The 20,613-nt window shown below is 34.6% G+C and overlaps 1 protein-coding gene and 1 pseudogene across 26 annotated transcripts in view; one reads left to right on the plus strand and one right to left on the minus strand.

Annotated features, from left to right (window-relative positions):
* The window catches only part of ATF2 (activating transcription factor 2), an 84,997-nt gene that overhangs the window by 39,734 nt on the left and 24,650 nt on the right, over positions 1 to 20,613 (minus strand). For 16 of the 26 annotated variants that reach the window (XM_072751982.1, XM_072751987.1, XM_072751991.1 and 13 more), the window contains 5 exons: positions 15,951 to 16,025; positions 13,584 to 13,653; positions 7,277 to 7,373; positions 4,148 to 4,266; positions 3,884 to 4,012 (listed from right to left, as the gene is read on the minus strand). In XM_072751982.1, coding sequence (XP_072608083.1) covers positions 3,884 to 4,012; positions 4,148 to 4,266; positions 7,277 to 7,373; positions 13,584 to 13,653; positions 15,951 to 15,982 — 447 coding nt within the window. In that variant the 5' untranslated portion in view covers positions 15,983 to 16,025. The remainder of the gene's footprint in view (positions 1 to 3,883; positions 4,013 to 4,147; positions 4,267 to 7,276; positions 7,374 to 13,583; positions 13,654 to 15,950; positions 16,026 to 20,613) is intronic. The other 10 variants (XM_072751995.1, XM_072751996.1, XM_025993998.2 and 7 more) reach the window with 1 other exon arrangement.
* LOC112916385 (guanine nucleotide-binding protein G(I)/G(S)/G(O) subunit gamma-10 pseudogene) lies at positions 20,178 to 20,387 on the plus strand (annotated as a pseudogene).

The raw sequence follows: 20,613 nt of genomic DNA on the forward strand, positions 1-20,613 counted from the left end.
CCATGTTGGGCTCCCTGCATGGAGCCTGCTTCTCCCTCTGCCTGTGTATCTGCCTTTCTCTCTGCTGCTCATGAATAAATAAAATCTTTAAAAATTAATTAATTAGAGGAAAACACAGAATCTGTGAGTTAGTCAGGACTTTAAAGATGGTTTTTCCCCCCAGTTTCACAGATTAGGAAGAGATTAAGGGCTTTACATAGAACTTCTTAACTAGTTAGAGTAAAAATTGGGTCTATTGTGTTCTTAGAATGGGTCTTTATGCTGCCTATTACCAAATCTTATTAAGCCCCTTGGAAGAAAGATCAGCTAGTACTATTGGAACTTCATTTATTCAACAGGTTTGAGAATTTATAGCATACCTTCAAAGGGCTAGGGGAAGAGACAATAAATAAGTAAAAGAAGAAAATTTCAGATAATAATATGTTACAGAGTAATACTACAGCGTAATAAATGATGAAAGATTAACTGAGGGAAGGTTAGAGTTGGCTACTTCAGAGAGCAAGTAAGGTGAGCTTCTTTGCAAAAAAAATGGTGCTGAATGAATGGATACTGAAAAAATAACAAGCGAGGGGGAGAGGGAAGCAGTACTAAGAGTAATGTCTTCGAGGTAGGAAATAACTTAGAGTATTTGATGAATGTAACACAGTGGCATGAGGTGAGGGCTGGATGAGCAGATAAGCTCAGATCAACGAGAACTTAAGAAAGGAGTATTAGTCTTTTTTTTTTCTTTTAAAGATTTATTTGAGAGAGAGAGAGAATGCACCCATGAATGGGAGATGCAGACAGAGGGAGAGGGAGAGAGAATCTTCAGCAGACTCTACGCTGACTGCAGAGCCCAACACTGGACTTGATCCTACGATCCTGAGATGAGCCTAAACCAAGAGCTGGACATCCAGCAGACTGTACCACCTAGGCACCCTTAAGAATATTTAGTTATCTTAAATGTAATGGCAAACCACTGAAATATTTTAAGCAGAAAAGTGACTCTAATGTGTTAAAAACAAAGCCATCTATAGAATATTGGAGATGGAAGCAGCAAATCCAATTAGAAGATAATTGTTACTAATCCAAGTAAAAGATGATGATGGCTTGGAGTAAGGTGGTAACACTGAAGACTGAAGATAAATTGAGGATATTTCAGAAGGTATATCTGATGTCTAAGAAGATTTGCTGTTGCTTTGGCGTAAAGAAAAAGAAGGGAGGCCCTTGAGTGGCTCAGTTGGTTGAGCATCTGACTTTGGCTTCTGTCATGATCTGGGGGTCCTGGAATTATGCCCTGCATCGGGCTCTCCACTCAGTGAGGAGTCTGCTCATTCCTCCCCTTCTTCCCCCACTTGTGCTTTCTCAAACAAATAAAATCTGAAAGAAAGAAAGAAAGAAAGAAAGAAGAAAAGAAAGAAAAAAAAGAAAAGAGAAAAGAAAAGAAAAGAAAAGAAAAGAAAAGAAAAGAAAAGAAAAGAAAAGAAAAAGATGGCACTAAGGATTCTTGGTTTGAGCAACCAGATGGGATGGAGAGAAAATTTACTGAGATAGAGAAAACTACGGAAAGAATCAAGAGCTCTGACTTAGATATATTAAATTTAAGATGTCTATTAGACATAGAAAAAGAAATGTCAAGATGGGAGCTGTAAATGAGTATGGAAATCCAGAAGATATCTTGGTTGACATAAGTTTGAGAGTCAACAGCATGTAGCTGTTTTTTTAAATTTATGGGTGTAGATGAGATCACCTAGGAAGAAAAGTGAGAAAGACAAGAGAAGGCAGCCCAGAACAGACTTTTACAAGTTGGCACAACTATGCCCTATCCAGAGAGAGGCTATAGACCTATAGACAGAAATGCAGGAAGAAGGATTACCCTAGAAAGATCTAAAATAGCAATGAAGAGGGAAAAACTGTTGAGTGTGGAGGAACTGGAAAGCTCTTTAGAAAAAAAGATATTTATATCACAGAGTTAACAGCATTTTCTATTAACTGTGATTCTGTGGAAACGATCTTTATGTCCAAAAAGAACAGGATAATACATTAAGATAATGATAAAGTGCAACCATTAAAAATTTTTCTAATGACATGGGAAAGTGTTCATTATACTACAAAAGTAAACTAGGATCAGGCTGCCTATAAAAATATTTTTTATTGTTATTTTATTTTATTTATTTATTTTTAAAGATTTTATTTATTTATGAGAGACACAGAGAAAGAGAGAGGCAGAGACACAGGTAGAGGGAGAAGCAGGCTCCATGCAGGGAGCCCGACGTGAGACTCAATCCTGGAACCCCAGGATCATGCCCTGGGCTGAAGGTGGTGCTGAGTCACCAGGCTGCCCTATTTTTTAAATGTTATTTTAAATTAGCAAGTAAACTGCCCAGCAAGAAGTCTGCTTCTCTCTCTGCCACTCCCCAAGCTGTGCTCTCTCTCAAATAAATAAAATTTTTAATTAATTTATTTATTATTTATTAAAAATTTTTTAAAAAGTAAACTATAGTTTTTGAATTTTCTTTGTATCCATTTATTCACATATATATGTACATATATATTCACTTATATATGTGAATTCTAATTACTCACTTATGAATGTGTATTTGTATAATGTTTGCATGTATCTATGAAAACTGTTTCAAAATATTGGTAATTCTTATCACTCAGTTATGGGCTAACAAGATTTTGGTTTTCTTCTTCATATTTTTCTGTATTAAAGTATTTATAATGAAACTCACTTTATAATTAGGAAATGAGGAAAACAACCGATGAAACCTCTTAGGTCAAAGCATTTATTCTTACGTAGAAAGTTACTTTTTCTACCTTACTTCTAGATCCTGTCATGACAGAAGTCCATTAATTTACAGTTTTAGAATAACATAGTATACAAAAAGAACAAGATAATACATTAAGATAATGATAAAGTACAACCATTAAAAATTTTTCTAATGACATGGGAAAGTGTTCATTATATTTCCTCTTAATTGCCATTGTCATTGCCTCTTAATTGTGCCACACGTAGCACCCCATGTATTCATTATACATGCTTATGAACAAAAAGTGATCAAGAAATACCCATGGGGACCTGGGTAGCTCAGCTGGTTAAGCATTCAACTCAAAGATTTCAGCTCAGATCATGATCTCAGGGTTGTGAGATAGAGCTCCGTGTCGGTTTCTGTGCTGGGATTGGAGACTGCTTAAGATTCTCTCTCCCTGTGCCCCTCCCCACTCCTCTCCCTCTCCACCTCTAAAAAAAAAAAAAAAGAAAGAAAGAAAGAAAAGAAATGCCCACAGTAATAGTCACATAACACACACTATAGCTCAGGGGGTCCCAAGTTACCAAGGTATTCAAGATCCAGAAATGAGGCCCTAAACCATCTACAAAAGGCTTGTACCAGAGACAGTATCATCATCTTAGTTGGTAGTACCAAAGATTCCTTGTAGAGAATGAGTAAACTACTCCTTTAGTTCCTAAAAAGCCTAAATAACCTTGGTTCAAGAATTTAGTTGTAAATAAAAAGCTGTCACTAAAAAAAAAAAAAAAAAAAAAAGCTGTCACTATTTAAAAGCAGAGAAGAATAAAATAGAAAAACCCAGAAAAATTAACTTCACTTTATAAATTCATGTAGCCTTTAAAAAAATAAATTTTATCTAAAATGACTGCTGTTTCCCCTATTATTTTTCTGCATGTAATAAAAAACAAATTATCTATAAAGGTGATGTTTTCTTTCCCTGAAATTCCTGAGTATTCCCAGGCTTTCACAAATAAGGCTATTACAACCTAATACTCAATTATGTATAACTTATCACATTAACATTTTATGTAAATGAAACATTAAACTTCACTTGGGGGTGCTGTTTTTTTTACACTAAGTTTGCATTTCTACCCAAAATACAAATTTCTAACCTTTTCATCACTGGTAGTAGACTCTGGGTGAGGTAAAGGACTATCCTGGTGAGTTGTTTCTACAACAGAGGGCTCTTCAATTTTGCTTCTTATGATAGGTGTTGCAAGAGGGGATAAATCTAGAGGCATCTAAAATGCAAACATTAAAGAAAATATCAGAAGTTCAAAAATGCCAGTCAGTATATCTAAAGTAAGAAAGCAAGAAGCATAAGCTATGATTACTACTTTGTTAGAAGTACTCTTTTAATTTCATGGTTAACATACTTTTTTAATGTCGTCTTCTGAGGCTTTCTTGAATTCATTCTCAAATGGACTTGCCAACTCATTAAATAAACCCACTTCTTCACAGTTTTTCAAGAATCTTGTTGGTGTAGGGGTCTGATCTGAAATAAATGTCAGAAGCAATCACATAGATTTAAATATGCAGGACTCTCAAATATAGCTAGTAAGTTAACAAATTAGCAGGACTGGTTCAGTCAGCTGTTAATTCTCTCTTTGGAAAGACCTCTTCCTTTAAAGCAAACAAAATTTGGTTAAGTTTTTGTTGCAATTCAAGATATTTCCTCCAACTTTATGAACCATAGAAGTATGAAAAAAGCCCTTCTTGTTCCTTAGTCCAGACCTTCTGAGTAGAGTGACCTAAGCATCTTCTACTCAGATCAACTATTATCATTATTAAGGCAGTAAGAATTTTTAAAAGTTTACATTAAAAATTATGATTGTTTAAAATACATGCAGTCTGGAGAAAACTAGGACAAGAGCATGTATATTCACTCTAGCTCAGCCCTTCCACTAGTGTTCATAATCTATTATGAAAGCAAGCTTAAGATAAAATGGAATTTTTAGTAGGTAGCCCAAAATACTACAAGGAAGAAAAAGAAGGTTAAAACAAGAGCCCTAAAACAAAAACAAACCAAAACAAAATCCTCCTTATCACTATCCATAGAAGCCAATTTTCTATTTTAATACATTTTTCAAGGTTGGAACAAGGAGCTATATTAAGAGTTATATATTTATGGAATGCTCTACCTTAATTTCTAGGCAGTAGAGGAATAGTCAACTCTACTTTCTCACGACGTGAAGTACTTTAACTATTCTTGAATATGTACTCATGCAATGTACATTAACACATGTACTGGTGATGGAATAAATGTCAATTAAGATCCATGTTGAATGAAAAATAGTATTTTTATGAATTTCTCCTTGGTCTTATTACTTTCCAGGCTATTTATTCATACTGACCAGAGCTGGGGACACATTAAAATTCTATTCATATTTTATGTATTTTAGGGCATCAAATTTGGTTTTATCAGGAATCTAGCCTAAGCTAAATAAAAGTATAAGGATGACTCCCAGTTTAAGATTTTGTAAAATTAAAATTCATATATTTGTTAAATATATGTCCCAGAATGGGCATTACTTATTGTTTCATCTTTGCCTCACATATATGTAGAGTACTAATATGCTTATTACATATAAATATATTTAATACTAAAATGACCTACTTGTCATACACACTGAATAATGTAAGCCTATCTTAAACGCTATTAGTATTACCTAAATTACTAAAGGGACTATCTTGTGTCATCATTTTACATATTAGTCTATAACATACATACCCACTAACTCTCAAAAGACTTCTAAAATTGTATTATAGTAAGGGTTCAGAGTACACATATTAGCCTAAATCCATTATAGCTGAATTAGTAAATTAAATATAAATTTGTCTCTTCTGTTCACAATCAAAGGGTTTGTCTATCTCAGCTCAACAAAAGGCTAGTGTGGTAAAGGGAGAGAAAAGTCTTAAAAATAAAATACATGTGAATAAAACACTGTTATCAGTGATTACTGGAATGACTAGGTGTGAGAAAAAAAAGTCAATATAGGCACAATTGCTTAATCATGCAGTGGCTTATGGCAATTGATCATCAAATATATACCACACACATCATGCATTATACTTATACAGTAATGTTAAATTACTAACTTCAACACGTTAGTAAAAAAATCGTCAAGTGCTGTGTTGAATGTGTTCTATTTTTTTTTTCACTGTAATAAAGGTAAACCAATAGGAAATTTCTATAAGCCAATCTTAAAATATTTTTGAGTTGAAAAGTTACAGATAATTGCTCTATGGCAGTTAAGTTTCAGACAAGCAAAGACCCTCATGCCTAGGAAAGTGAACTGTCCGGGTTGTTGTTACTTTGCTTTTTTTTTTTGGTATCAGCTCTTAATAGCTGATGTACAATATTCAAAAGAAATGCATACCTCATTCTTCTTTGCTTCCTTTTACTTATGGAATTAAAGATATGCTGAATATGCTCTTTCATTTTTCTTAGTTTTTGACAAATAACCAACTTTTTGTTCCCTCAAATTTTTTTATTACAAAAATCATGATACTGAAAGTACAGGAAAAACCCTTTGCCTCATTATCTCTCCAAAGCATTGCATATGACAATTTAATCTATTATGTTGGGTAATAATTTCAAAATACTAATAATACTCAGATTTCAGGATTATTTCCAGACTTACAAATAGTATAACCCAAACTTCAGAGGAGAAAATATTTAGGGTTGATTTTGAATACTTATGTAACTCTGTGGTTATGCCATGATAGGTTCTGAAATTTATAGAAATATATTAAGTTTTATAGAAAACGTTTTCTTATAACAATACCTATAAAATATACAAAATGCAGTAAACCTATGCATATTTTATATGTGTCCATATACATAGATGTGTGTTTATATATTTTTAAATATCAAAAAAGGGGCGACTAATATAAAGCACGAGAAGACAATAAAGAAGCATGAATTTTCTCTTTTCACATACTATGATAGATAATCATCTGCTTTATGATACTGTATGTTCATAGGATCAAACACACACAAAAAAGCACTGACTGAATTTAGGCCCCTTTATTGAGAGTATTTTTACTAACACAGATGTTTTAGTCCCAAAAGAAATATAAACAAAATTCTAGTGAACAAGTCTGCTAATTGATCTTTCTCCAACAGGAGGAGCTTGATCATTTCCTATCTTCCCACAGCATTGCAAACCAGGTGTAAAAATCTACAAGAAACATTGACTAATCATCACATTAATTCAATTATCAATTAAATGTAAACTTTGGAGATGCTATAAATGCTCCCGGGGTTCTAATTAACTTCCACAAAACATTGAAATCTACATTTGAAAACCACACAGAAAAGTGAAATGAATGGTCAGAAGGAAACATGGAAATGTAATGGGTAAAATACATGTTGCCAACATTTACTGTAAATGAAGTAACTGGAGTATCACCAGACTATATTATTTACAGAGAATACACAAAAATTGTGCACATTCCAGGTGAAATATGTATATAAGCTATTAATAAAAGCATATACTAACCAGCCACAATGACACTGTCATTACGTGCTGGACCAAATTTCAGTGTCATCTCATGTTTATGTTTATGGACAGCCAAATGATCCTCGTTGGTAAAACGCTGTGGCAAAAAGTTTTAAAATATAGTTAAGATTTTCAATTTGATCAAATAAAGTAAAATGATAAGGAAATTCATTTCCACAACATGTAAAACCACCATTAACAATGAAATAGTTTGTTAACTATAAAAGAATCTATTGTTAGTATAGATAAACATACAAGACTTCAAATAATCAGAAAAACCCATTACCCAAGAATAAGCAATACTGATGTATTATTAAGTCACATTACTCATTTAAGAGCATTTAAAAATAAAACCTGAGGCAAAGAAACTTCATATAAATTTCATCTGGACACTAAAAATAGACCACTAGTGATTTTTTTTTGCCATGTCATAGAAATATATATTTCATGGTTCAGTGATTTTTGAAGAAAGTACTGTATTTACACAGACTTCAGGTTACTTACCACTTTTAAAATGAGAGTTCTCTCATAAAAATATTACTCCTGGACAAATTAAGAAGTAAAGCAGGTTCTTTATGTTACCACATTAAAAAAAAGAATGCTTTGGTTATAATCCAGCAAAGAAATAGCAACCAATACAAAGCAGTTCATTTTAAAATAAAATTATGTCTGGACATCAACTTTTATGAGGATGCTCCTTATCAAGCAACAATTATAACTGAAAATAAGGAGCACTTAAATTTTATTTCAGAGCAATAATTATAAAATGCCAAATTAAGATATATAAGCTCTCTACCCTACCATCTTTATAAATGGGGATGTTAAAATTATAAAATATTTGAACTTGGTTCTCCCTAAACTATCATAACGGGATTCCTAGGGTGGCTGCATGGCTCAGTCAGTTAAGTATCCAACTCTTGATTTTGGCTCAGGTCACAATCTCAGGGTCATAAGACTGAATCCCGTGTTTTACGGCTCGCGCTCTGTGGGGTGAGTCTGCCTGAGAGTCTCTCTTTCTCCCCCGCCCTCTGCTCCTTCCTCAGCTCATGCACATGTTCTTAAAATAAATCTTAAAAAAAAAAAAAAAAAAGAAAACCAACAAATTCCTCCTTTTGTGGAAATATTATTCCTGGACAAATTAAGAAGTAAATCAGGTTATGTTACCACATTATAAAAAATGCTTCTTATAATCCAACAAAGAAAGAACAACCAATATGATAACAAAAGTTCATTTTAGTATAATCAAGCTCTTTCCCACTCAAGTGCTATCTTCCTACTGCTTTATCATTATAAGAATCCCTCCCAAATTTGGAATAAAAAGTAGTTGTCTTTTATAAGACTGTTGAGTAACAGCTCTTAGAGAATGGACATATGTGTAGAGTTTACAGAATAATGTAGGCATTATATCATTAGTTTCCATTAGAGTTTTAAATATATGTACATTAAATTCTACACTAAAAGTATCTTAAAGCCAGATTCACTTTATGTCCAAAGAACCTAACAATGTAGGAGGTAGTAATTGAACATTTGTGAATAAATGCATTTTGGGAGAGGTCATAATTAGTAGATAACCCGGAAAATTATCTCTTAGGAATTTATTCTACTACTATTCTCTGCTTGGAATGGTCTGACCACAAATATCCAAATCAAAGAGCAAGCACATAGGCAATTGTACCAACTGTACAAAACATGTAAAAAATGGTACCAAGATTGATCCTAAGTGAAAAGGAACAGCTATAAGGACCCTAAAAAAAAAAAAAATCACTTAGGATCATGTGAATATTATAAGAGGGAATGCAAGAAATGTGAATTTACAAAGTCTCATATATAATCTACAGATCAAATTTACCAAAATACTACTTAAAGAGATTTTTGATATATTATTGATGTACATGGATAAAATACACTGAAACTGGCACTTCATCATAGATGAGTTTAACCTTAGCTGTCAACTGAGTTAATTTATTTATCTGTAACAAGAAACTCAAAAAAGTCAAAGGCCATCTTGTCAAAAGGCAGTCACCAGGAAAAGATATATATATATATGAATGAATGAAGTTATTTTTTCAGCAAATGCTTATAAAATAGCTACTGCTACATGCCAAGATAAAATTTTTGCAGAATCTATTTGAATTGCTTTCTGAGCCAAATTAAAAAGTTCATTTTAAAAATAAATTTTGTAGAAAAATATAACGATACTATACTTTTAATAAATACATTAAATTCATAATTTATTTCTTCTAGGCAATGTACGGCACATGTCCAATGCCAACTGTTACAGATGTACACAGTATTTTGTTAAACAAGACTCTAAGTATACAGCTGAATAAACAATGGGAAAGGCAGTCAAAGGTAGGACAGGATAACCATCTCTCTTAAAAAGTTAAAAGAAAAAAAAAAGGGGGGGGAGGGTAACTTGACAGATGGGAGGGAGGTAAACCAATTGCTTTTATAATGAATTTAAGCTCTGGTATCTGAGAAATCTGTTTCTAAGGCTTGAACACTCACCAGAACTAACTTCCTAAGAAGTCAGTCATTCTGCATTTAATACATGCATTCACATCCATGATATATATATTTTTTCCTATTTAACAGACTAAATAGATACAACTAAGTTATAAAGCCACCAGGCTCAATTTACTGCTTCTTTTACTAGTTTGAAGGAAATTTATTCAACATTAGGAAGTAACACACACACATTTACACACCTCCAGTGAAACTTTAGACTAAATAAAATATCTCGTTTGTAAAAGTTTATAATGTATAAACATTCTACCAAAGAAGTGATTTTTCAATGAAAGCATCACTGAAAACAAAGATACTGCCAATAAAATAGAAGAGGTACAATATAATCTTTCATTCAATTATCTTGCTTTGTCTCTTTCACCAAATTCAATGACCCGTAACTTTAAAACAAATCCATCAACAGAACTTTCTGTAAAATACCTAATAGTGACTGAGGCATATAAAAACATTTTTAATAGCAAAAGTCAACAGCTAAAATTCTTTGTTTACACTGATTTCTATAGGTCTCTCTCCAAAATAACATTCTCAAAGTTTTAAAAAAATTTAAAATTTATCTGAAATTTTATGTCAATTGTGTGCATTAAAGCTAAAATTCAAATTTAGAATAATGTCAATACTCATGACAAAAAGTAACTTGTACTACCCACTACCAAATTGGTGATTCTAAAAATCAATTCTTATTTGAACTTTCAATTTCATAGGAAATACTATTCACAAAAAAATCTGGGAAGTATTTTTTTAACCTTTCTTGAATTTATAGAAAAATGAGTATCAAATATATCTCCAAAATATATGTCAAATCAGTCTATTTCTCTATATTGTCCACTCTTAGTACCGAGCAAAGCCACCATTACCTCTTGCCTGACAGGTCTCAGTTTCTACTCTCCATTTCCACTCTTAGTTCAGTAATGGCTTCTCACCTTACATGAATAAAGCCCACACACTTGATCACAGTCTATAAAGCTTTACAGGGTATGGACTCTTACTCTACCCGAGACAATCTCTTACCCTTATCTTTGTTGGTCACTATATACTCCAGCCACAATAGCTGTCCTTCTGTTTTTAAACACACCCAAACCATTCCCTCCTTTGAACCTTTATTGTTCCTTCAGTCTGAAAAATGTTTCCTCCAAAAGTCTGCTCCTACATTTTCACATCTTAATCCAAATGTCACCTTATCAGAGGCATTCCCTGACCAACCTATCAAAATAGCACTAATCCCAGTAACTTCCTACCTTTACCCTCGTTCAACATCTTTGGATATATCATGAAAATTAAGATCAAAATGAGATACCACTATATCCTCACTGTAATGACTAAAATTAAGAGACTATTGAGAACAATCTCACAAAGGAGAACTAAATTGATAAACTTATTACCTCACCTGACTGGAAACATTACTATACAGCTAGAGTAACCATTGTGGTACTAGCATAAAAGCTGACAGACGGATGAATGGAACAGAGAAGAAACCGCAGAAATAGACCTACACTTATACCATGATTTGATTTTTAATAAAGGAGCTGAAGCAAATTAATGGAGAAAGAAAAATCTTTTCAATAAATGATGGTGGAATATCTGAAAAACCACATGGGACAAAAATGAGCTTCGAATCCTACCTCACACGAGTATATATATATATACATATATATATATCACACGAGGGACAAAAATGAGCTTCAAATCCTACCTCACACGAGTATATATATATATACATATATATATATACACATATATATATCACACGAGTATATATATATACATACATATATATTTGTGTATATATGTATATATATACAAAAAGTAATTCAAGATGAGACAGAGGCCTAAATGAAAAAACAACTTTCAGATAAAACCAAGGAGAGTGCCTTTGTGACTTAAAGGTAGGCAAAGATTTCTTAGTCACAGAAAACAACCATAGAAGAAAAAAAAATTAATACATTAGACTTCTTTAGAATTAGATCTGCTCATCAGACGCACTTATCATGAAAATTAAGATGCAAACCACAGACAGACTTGGAGAACTTTTTGAAACTGGACTGGTATCCAGGACATAAAAAGAACTACAAGTTAGTAATTAAAAGAAAGACAATCTGAGTTTTAAAAACAGCAAAAGATTTTAAAAGATAGGTCACAAAAAATAATGCAAATGATCAATCAGCACATGAACAAGTGCTCATCTTTTCATCAAAGAAATGCAAATTAAAACCACATGATATATCAGTATACACACAATGAAAACGGCTAAAATTAGAAGACTGACAGCACCAAACGTAGGCAAATATGGCACAAGACCTCTTTATACACTCTTGGTGGAAATGTGAAGTGGTGCATCCATTTTGGGAAACAGTTTGACAATTTCTAAAAAGTAAACATATATCTAACAAATGATCCCACCACTTATTTCATTCCTATGCATTTACCCAAAAAAAAGAAAGTGTGCATCCACACCAAAGACTTGTACACAAATAGTTATACCAGCTTTATTTGTAATAAGTAAAAACTGGAAATAAGGGAAATGTTCACAATTGTATAATAGTGAAGTATTACTCCTCAACGAAAAGGAATGAACTACTCGTCAAATAACATGGGGAAATTACAAGTTAATTATAAAGAACAAAAGAAGCCAGACAAAAGTACATATGGTAGAACTCTATTCATATAAAATTCTACAAAATGCAAACTGATCTGTAAGGACATATGGCAGAGTAGTGGTTTACAAAGGCAGGAGGGAGAACAACTGGGCATAACAAAACTTTTGGGGTGATGAGTATGTTCTCTATCTTAATTATGGATTATGGCTTTATGAGCATATACATGTTAAAACTAAATTATATAAATATGTGCAGTTCATTGTATATCAATTATACCTCAATCCAAAACACCAACTAAAGAAAACAAATAAGGGGCATCTGGGTGGCTCAGTCAAGTAAAGTATCTGTCTTTGGCTCAGGGTCCTGATCCCAGAGTCTTGGGATCAAGCCCTGAGTTGGACTCCCCACTGAGGGCTTTCCCTCTTCCTCTGGTTCTCCCTCTCCCCCCACTTGTGCATTCTCACTCTCTTTCTCTCAAATAATAAATAAAATATTTAAAAATAAATAACCAATGAAACACTAATGCTTATTTATGATTTATAGTTTGAATATTTAAGTACTCTGTAATTTGTCTACACATTACATTTATTCTTTCATTTCTTGGTGTCTATAATTATTTTAAAGTTAGAATTATTACAACAGTAGATTAATAATTTAATGGCCTGTTACAAACATTGAAATATTTTTTGATATAATGTAGGAAGATTATTTCCTGCAAATGCTTTCATACCTGCTCTGAAGATGTTAGACTTAGGTACATTAAGAACATTACTGCATTAGTGATACTGTCAGAAGTAAATATTAGTTAATTTCATAAGATTTAGTAAGTAAAATAATTTTCAAACAAGATAATGTGTATCTGATTTCCAATTAAGTAATTCACAATGATTTTCAAACAATAATGGTCAAATGAAGATACTGTTAAGCTCTGGATTTTGTCTAGGTATCCATCTTTCTGTTTTAAGACTTCGAATTTTTTTTCTCCCTATTAGATTGTGTCTTTAAAAACTCAAATATGCTATTGAGGAAAAAGAATTTCTTCTCAAAATTTTTCTGGGTTATTTTTTACATTCTAACTTCAAAATTTTATAAAAAAAAATCATAGGAGAATCTTTTTGGTGACAACATAAACTATCATCAGGTTTAATGAGAAGTTACAAAATGATTTAAAGTAACTTATATATTACCTGTCCACATCCAGGGGCAGTGCATAGAAAGGGTTTGTCATCACTCATATTCCACAGGTCCTTGTACTGCCTATAATAAAACATTAAGAGATAGCTTAATGTTTGAAAGTACAGATTTTTAAACAAAGAATCATTTAAAATATAATATTATATGATTTTCACTAAGGTTATTACCTTTTACATTTCAATGTGAAATAAAATACTTTTACTGACATTTTAGCCATATTTCCTTCCATCTTTTTAAAATGAGTAGACAAATACACATAACACGTAAATTTTACACTATAGAAAAAAAAGAGAAAAAAAGTCAGGAAGCCTGGTTTATCAGGCTAAATCATTCTTATTCAGCAGTTTAAGTGAAGAAAGAATGAAATAATTTAAAAAATCACCACTTTAATACCCAAATGAAATAATGCATCTGGGCCACTATCACCAATGTTGAATTTAAGGGTTGAACATTAGGAAAAAAGGCGATTGGGAACTTTATAATGGTTTAGAGTGAACTCATAGGTCAATCTTAAATTAACATCATTAAAAGTGGGGCAGTTAGACATTATGTGCCATCTGATATGACGCAAGAGAAAGCATGAGAAATCTTCTTGGGCAGGGGTAGGGGTAGTATATGTGTGTGGACACAGTGGGAAGTCAAACCTAAATTTAATTAGGCATCCCTAGATTCAGCTACAGGAAATATAGGGGTAGAAAAACCAGCAACACTATCTGGATGCAGTCAGCCAAATTCTATAGGAAAAAGACTTGGTCACTTCAACAAATAAATAGGATGGAGAACAAAAGAAGAGAGGACGTAAGTGGAAACTGTTACAAATTAAAGGAGATTTAATAAACATACTAACCAGAGGCACCTGGGTAAGCTCAGTCAGTAAAGTGGCTGCCTTTGGCTCAGGTCATGATCCCAGAACCAGCTGAGCCAGTGTCATGCTCCCTGCTCAGCGGGGAGTCTGCTTTTCTCTTTCCCTTCCCCCTCCCCACCACTTGTGTGTTCTCTCTCAAATAAATAAAATCTTAAAAAAAAAAAAAAAAAAACCTAACCAAATGTAAATCCTTTCTGGATCCTGATTTGAACAAAATAACTATAATGAAATTTCTGAGTTAAGATTATTTTCCTATATTTGATTTAAAGTCCCCAGTCGGGACGCCTGGGTGGCTCGGTGGTTGAGTGTCTGCCTTTGACTCAGGGCGTAATCCTGGGGTCCAGGATCGAGTCCCAGATAGGGCTCCTGTGGAGAGCTTGCTTCTCCCTCTGCCTGTGTCTCTGCCTCTTCCTCTGTCTCACATGAATAAATAAGTAAAATCTTTAAAAAAATAAAAATAAAAAATAAAGCACCCAGTCATTTCTTCCAACAACTTTTAGGTTTTAATTTTGTCTTGGCTTTCTTTCTAGAAATTATATACAACAATTGTATTTGATTCAACTAAAAATCAGGTAACACTGTTCCTTTTTCAACACTGGCTTGCTAATCCTTCAAAGCAATGTTTCCCAAAGCATTTTCAACAGGGATGACAATAGCTATATAGAAAAAAAGGTATAAAATCAAACAAATTTGGGAAATGTGGAGTATTTTTTTTTGTCGGACTTTTCAGCGTCTTTAATATGTTCAAGTGAAATGACTAGATGAGCACCTAGCATATGGCATTTTTGTCACATCTGTTGGCTATTCAAAATGCTTTTTCATAGAACATCTCATGGGACTAGTTATTTAAAACTCTAGAAATCAAACCCTAAAATATGTTTGTTTGATATAGTTAAGTGTGTTTTGATGCTCAGTTTGATCATTTGAAGACATAATAGGGGCACCTGGGTGGCTCAGTTGGTGCCTGCCTTTGGCTCGGGTCTTTTTCTTGTTTTTTGTTTTGTTTTGTTTTGTTTAAGATTTTACTTATTTATTCATGAGAGACAGAGAGAAAGAGAGGCAGAGACACAGGCAGAGGGAGAAGCAGGCTCCATGCAGGGAGCCCGACATAGGACTCGATCCCGGGACTCCAGGGTCACGCCCTGGGCTGAAGGTGGCGCTAAACCGCTGAGCCACCCGGGGCTGCCCTTGGGCTCAGGTCTTGGTCTCAGGGTCCTGGGATCAAGCAAGTCAGGCTTCCCGCTCAGCTTCTCCCTCGCCCTCGCCCTCTGCCTCTGCCCCTCCCCTGGTTTGTGCTTTCTGTCTTTCAAATAAGTAAATAAAATCTTAAAAAAAAAAAAAAAAAGACATAATGGGAGTATCAGCTAAACTAATATACAGAGATTTCTTTTAAATTTATGGAAAAAATGCTGAAATATTTATCTAGAAATAACTGAGAATTTTTATAATCTAAAATATGAAAAATGGCTAACCATTCCAAATACCGCATACATACCTGGCAGAATTCACATGTAACTTGAATTTCATAAGTTGAGCAACTTATCACGTCCTCTGTTTCATGGCAAGGATACTAAAAAACAAAGTGGTTTCACACTGTTAAAAATAGTTTTGAAACACTGCTTGAAACACAGGAAATAAAAACACCTGAATAATTATACTCTTTTTAACACTGTCAACCCCAAACCTTGTCACTATTAAGAATCTTTACAGGGGAAAAAAAAAAAAAAAAAGAATCTTTACAGGGCAGCCCTGGTGGCTCAGCGGTTAGCGCTGCCTTCAGCCCAAGGCCTGATCCTGGAGACCTGGATCGAGTACCATGTTGGGCTTCCTGCATGGAGCCTGCTCCTCCCTCTGCCTGTGTCTCTGCCTCTCTCTCTCTCTCTGTGTGTGCCTCTCATGAATAAATAAATAAAATCTAAAAAAAAAAAAAAAAAAAAAAAAAGGAATCTTTATAAAGAGTAAAAATACTGCTCCTACAATATGAATACCCATATAAATGCCTTAAACACAGATATGTATATATCCAACTCAATCACAGAGGATAAAAGGAGAAAAAACATTAAATTCAGTCCTTTGGACTATGGTTGAAAGTAAAAATCCTGACCTTTGAAGTCTGATGAGAAAGAGGAGATCCAGCATTTCAGAGATCTGGAAAGTTTTTAACTTCTTAAAATATAGTCGGAGGTGATCAAGCTCTCAGTCTAATTTATCAAAATCTAATTGTCCCAAAATATAGTTGATCTATGTAAGTATCTCCCTCTTCCATACCCTTATAACTTGTTTATTTGATATTAGTTTATTTTTTTAAGATGTATTTGAGAGAGAGAGAGAGAGAGAAAGGGGCAGAGGGAGACAAGATCCAAGCAGACTCTCAGTGAGTGCAGGGCCTGATGTGGGCCTTGATTCCTTGATTTCATGACCCATGAGATCAGGACCTGAGCCAAAACTGAGTTGGATGCTTAACCAACTGAGCCACGCAGGTGCCCCTGAATATGATCTTAAAAATAAGTACGTGTTGAAACTATCCAGGTTAGTGCCCATTTTAAAAACTGCTAGGGGCACCTGGCTGGCTCTGTCCAAAGAGCATGTGACTCTCGGGGTTACAAGTCTTAGCTCCACATTGGGTTTAGAGATTACATACAAACATACATATATACATACATAATTCTCCTAATACCTCATCTTACATTAACTAAAATCCCATCCTGTGGTGAAGAGTAACTATATGTTTATTCAAATAAGATAATAATGCATAGACAAAAAATTTTCATAATTTTGCTTATACATGTGGTATTGCTCTGGACAATCTGGGAAACGTATAAATAGCCACAGTTCTGAGTCTTAGAGTTAAGGGTGAGCTGGTATAGGAGACAGAAGGTTTTTTCCCTGGTTTCCAGGAAAAACTTGTATCTGGTTCTATTCCTTGTTATCTGGGTTCTATTCTTCCATTCACATTTAACTTTGCCATGCTGTCTATGAAAAGAAGGTAAAGAATACTCGAATAAACCAAAGGAAATCTATGAAGGTTATACTTCTGTTCTTCTGTTGTTACCTATAGATGTGAGCTTAATGAGGGCAAGGAACTTATCTTTTGGGTTAACTACCTAAAACAGTGCCTACTCCACAGTAGCATGTATTCATTAAATATTAAAGAATGAATAAACAGCCATATGATTTGAACAGGTCAAAATCAGTTTACCTCAAAAAACTCTTCTAAAACTGGTAAGAAAATGTAGTTCATATTGCTATGAAAAATCAAAGCAAAATTTAAATTCAGTTAAGAAACATTTAAATACCAAATATAACCCAAGACACAAAGATGAAACAACAGTCCCTACCCTTAAGAGACTTTCAGTCTAGCAGGAGAAAGAGTACTACAGAAATATAATTTCAATTCCTTTGGTAAGAATAAGAGTTAACATACTATGAGAATACACAGGTAGTGCAAGGACCAAACTGGTAAGTTTGGTTTTCTAGAAGGCATTCTAGAAATTCCTTCTGAGGGAATTAGCCCATGGTACCCTTTTCTCTCTTATCTTTTCCACTCCCCCACAACTGCCCCCTTTCCCTATAAAAGCAGTTCCTTACCTACATATCAGCCCATTTCCTAGCTAACCAATAAAAATTCCCATTCCTTATTACTATTTTCTAAAACCTAGCTGAGGTAGTTGTAAACACAACAGTTGAAGCACCTTGAGACATAAATGATGATATTTGTTTTGGGAGGCTTAAATGCTATCTCTTCCTTAAACTGAATCTCAAGCCTCTACATCTAGGCTTATCTCTTTTTTAAAATGAAGATTTTATTTATTCGAGAGAGAGAGAGAGAGAGAGTGAGAGTACGTGTGCACACAAGCAGGGGGTGGGGCAGGAAAGCAGGAACAGGGAGCCTGATGAGGGGTTTAATCCCAGGACCCTGGGATCATGACCTGAACTGAATACAAATACTTAAGTGACTGAGCCACCCAGGCATCCATAGGCTTACAACAAGGTTGAAAAGAGGCTCTGTTCAACAATAAACTGTTGGAGAAGTCAATGACTATAGACAGAGAATTGTTAATATACCACACCACTCTGCCAAGCATCCAAACCAATACCAGTAGGAGAATCACTATCCTGAGGAATACACAAGAGGGTTCTAGGCAAAATTTAAAAGTCCTTTGTGTTCTCTAATTTCACTCTTAACTCTTCTTCTAACAGTCCTTTATCTTCCTTGCCCTCATGATCTACTACCATCAGTTTCCTCTTTTCTTCTTTCAATTAGGAAATATCTGAGTGTCCCTTCGGGCTTGGCACTCTGCCAGATGCCAGGAATGTAGCAGTGAACTAAGGTAGGTACCTGTCTTCAAGAAATTTCCAGGAAAAAAAAAAAAAAATTCCAGGACAGTGAGGGAGTTCACACCAGCTAATCAAACATGCAGTACAGACTTCTTTCCAGGTTTCTAAGACAATTCCACATGTAAACATGTATATGTTCTCCCCAAAATGTTTTTCTATTTCATTGTCCTAAGGCATTTTATTTTAGGACCCAAACTTTAAGGTATACTTTGAATTGTTTGTTACAAATAGCCAGAGCAGGATCCCTGGGTGGCTCAGCGGTGTGGTGCCTGCCTTTGGCCCGGGGTATAATCCTGGAGTCCCAGGATTGAGTCCCGCACTGGGCTCCAGGCATGGAGCCTGCTTCTCCCTCCTCCTGTGTCTCTGCCTCTCTCTCTGTGTGTCTATCATAAATAAATCTTAAAAAAAAAAAAAAAATAGAGCAATTTCCACCATTAGGTATCCCACATAAATGATCAGTCTTACATAATTCTAAAAAACCTTTAAGGCAGAAGTTCGGGATTCAGGAGGAGGTCACGTATTTCCTGATAATATGAACTAAATTCTACCTATTGAACTACGTAAGACGTAGTAAGGAACTTTAAGTTTGCTTCCATAAAAATACAGAAGAGCAAAAAGAAAAAAATAAACATCATCTAAAATCCCACCACCTACTGTTTAACATTTCACAGAGTATTGCAGTCTTATCACTGCATGGAGATATGCAGCTTTACACACTGTAAGAGCAGTGTCACAACTTTCTTTAAAATGCAACTCTCTAAATCCTGCCACATCATTAAATAGTAAGAACATGAAATATGAGAACTGGGACGCCCGGTGGCACAACGGCTGAGTGCCACCTTCAGCCCGGGGCCTGACCCTAGAGACCCAGGATCGAGTCCCGCGTCAGGCTCCCCTTGCACGTGTGTGTGTGTGTGTGTGTGTGTGTGTGTGTGTCTCTGTCTCTCTCATGAATAAATAAAATATTTAATTAAAAAAAATTAGATGCCATTTTTAATGGCTATATATTATTCTATCATACGATTATAACATATTTATTACTAATTCTCTATTAGTGAATTTTTATCATCAATAAATATTTTTGATAACAGGGGTGCTGTGGTGGCTTAGTCGGTTAAGTGTCTGCCTTTGGCTCAGGTCATGACCCTGAGATGGAGCCCTGCATTGGGCTCCCTGCCCCATGGGGAGTCTGCTTCTCCCTCTCCCCCTGCACCTTGCCCCCACGACACGCTCCACTCATGCATACTTCCTCTCTCAAATAAATAAAATCTTAAGAAAAAATATATCCTTGATAATAAATCTTTGTGCAGTATCTATAATTTTCACAGAAGAATTTCTAGAAATGAAATGAAATGACTATGTCAAGGAGGTCAGCACCTCTGTCATGTCTTCTGAGGCCAGTATGAATGCTCTGCAGTGGTGGCCTGGTGGAGCAGGTCAAGCTGGAGGCTGGCATGGAAAGGACCAAGGCCCCCACGTGGCTGCAGGGCTGTAGCACTACTGCATGCAGAATGCCTACAAGGACGTCCTGCTGCTAGGTGTTCCAGCTGGAAGCAAACCCTTTCAGGAGCCTAGATCCTGTGCCTTATTCTAAAGGCTTTTAGGGAAGTAGTCCACTGAGGAATGCACTTAAGTGCAAAGTGATGAATGACTGCTTCCAAATCTCAAGAAAACACTTTTTTCCAGCCAAATGACTTTTAGATATTTTAGACCTTTCCTGTGGTCTGGTCCTGTAGTCAAAATTCTACAGAAATTGATGAGTTTCTACTCAGATAAGAAAACTAAGAGAAGGAGTAAGCTTTAAATAATAATGACCTGAT

This window comes from Vulpes vulpes, chromosome 3 (genome assembly GCF_048418805.1).
Source record: "Vulpes vulpes isolate BD-2025 chromosome 3, VulVul3, whole genome shotgun sequence".
In the NCBI taxonomy this organism is placed as follows: Eukaryota; Metazoa; Chordata; class Mammalia; order Carnivora; family Canidae; genus Vulpes; species Vulpes vulpes.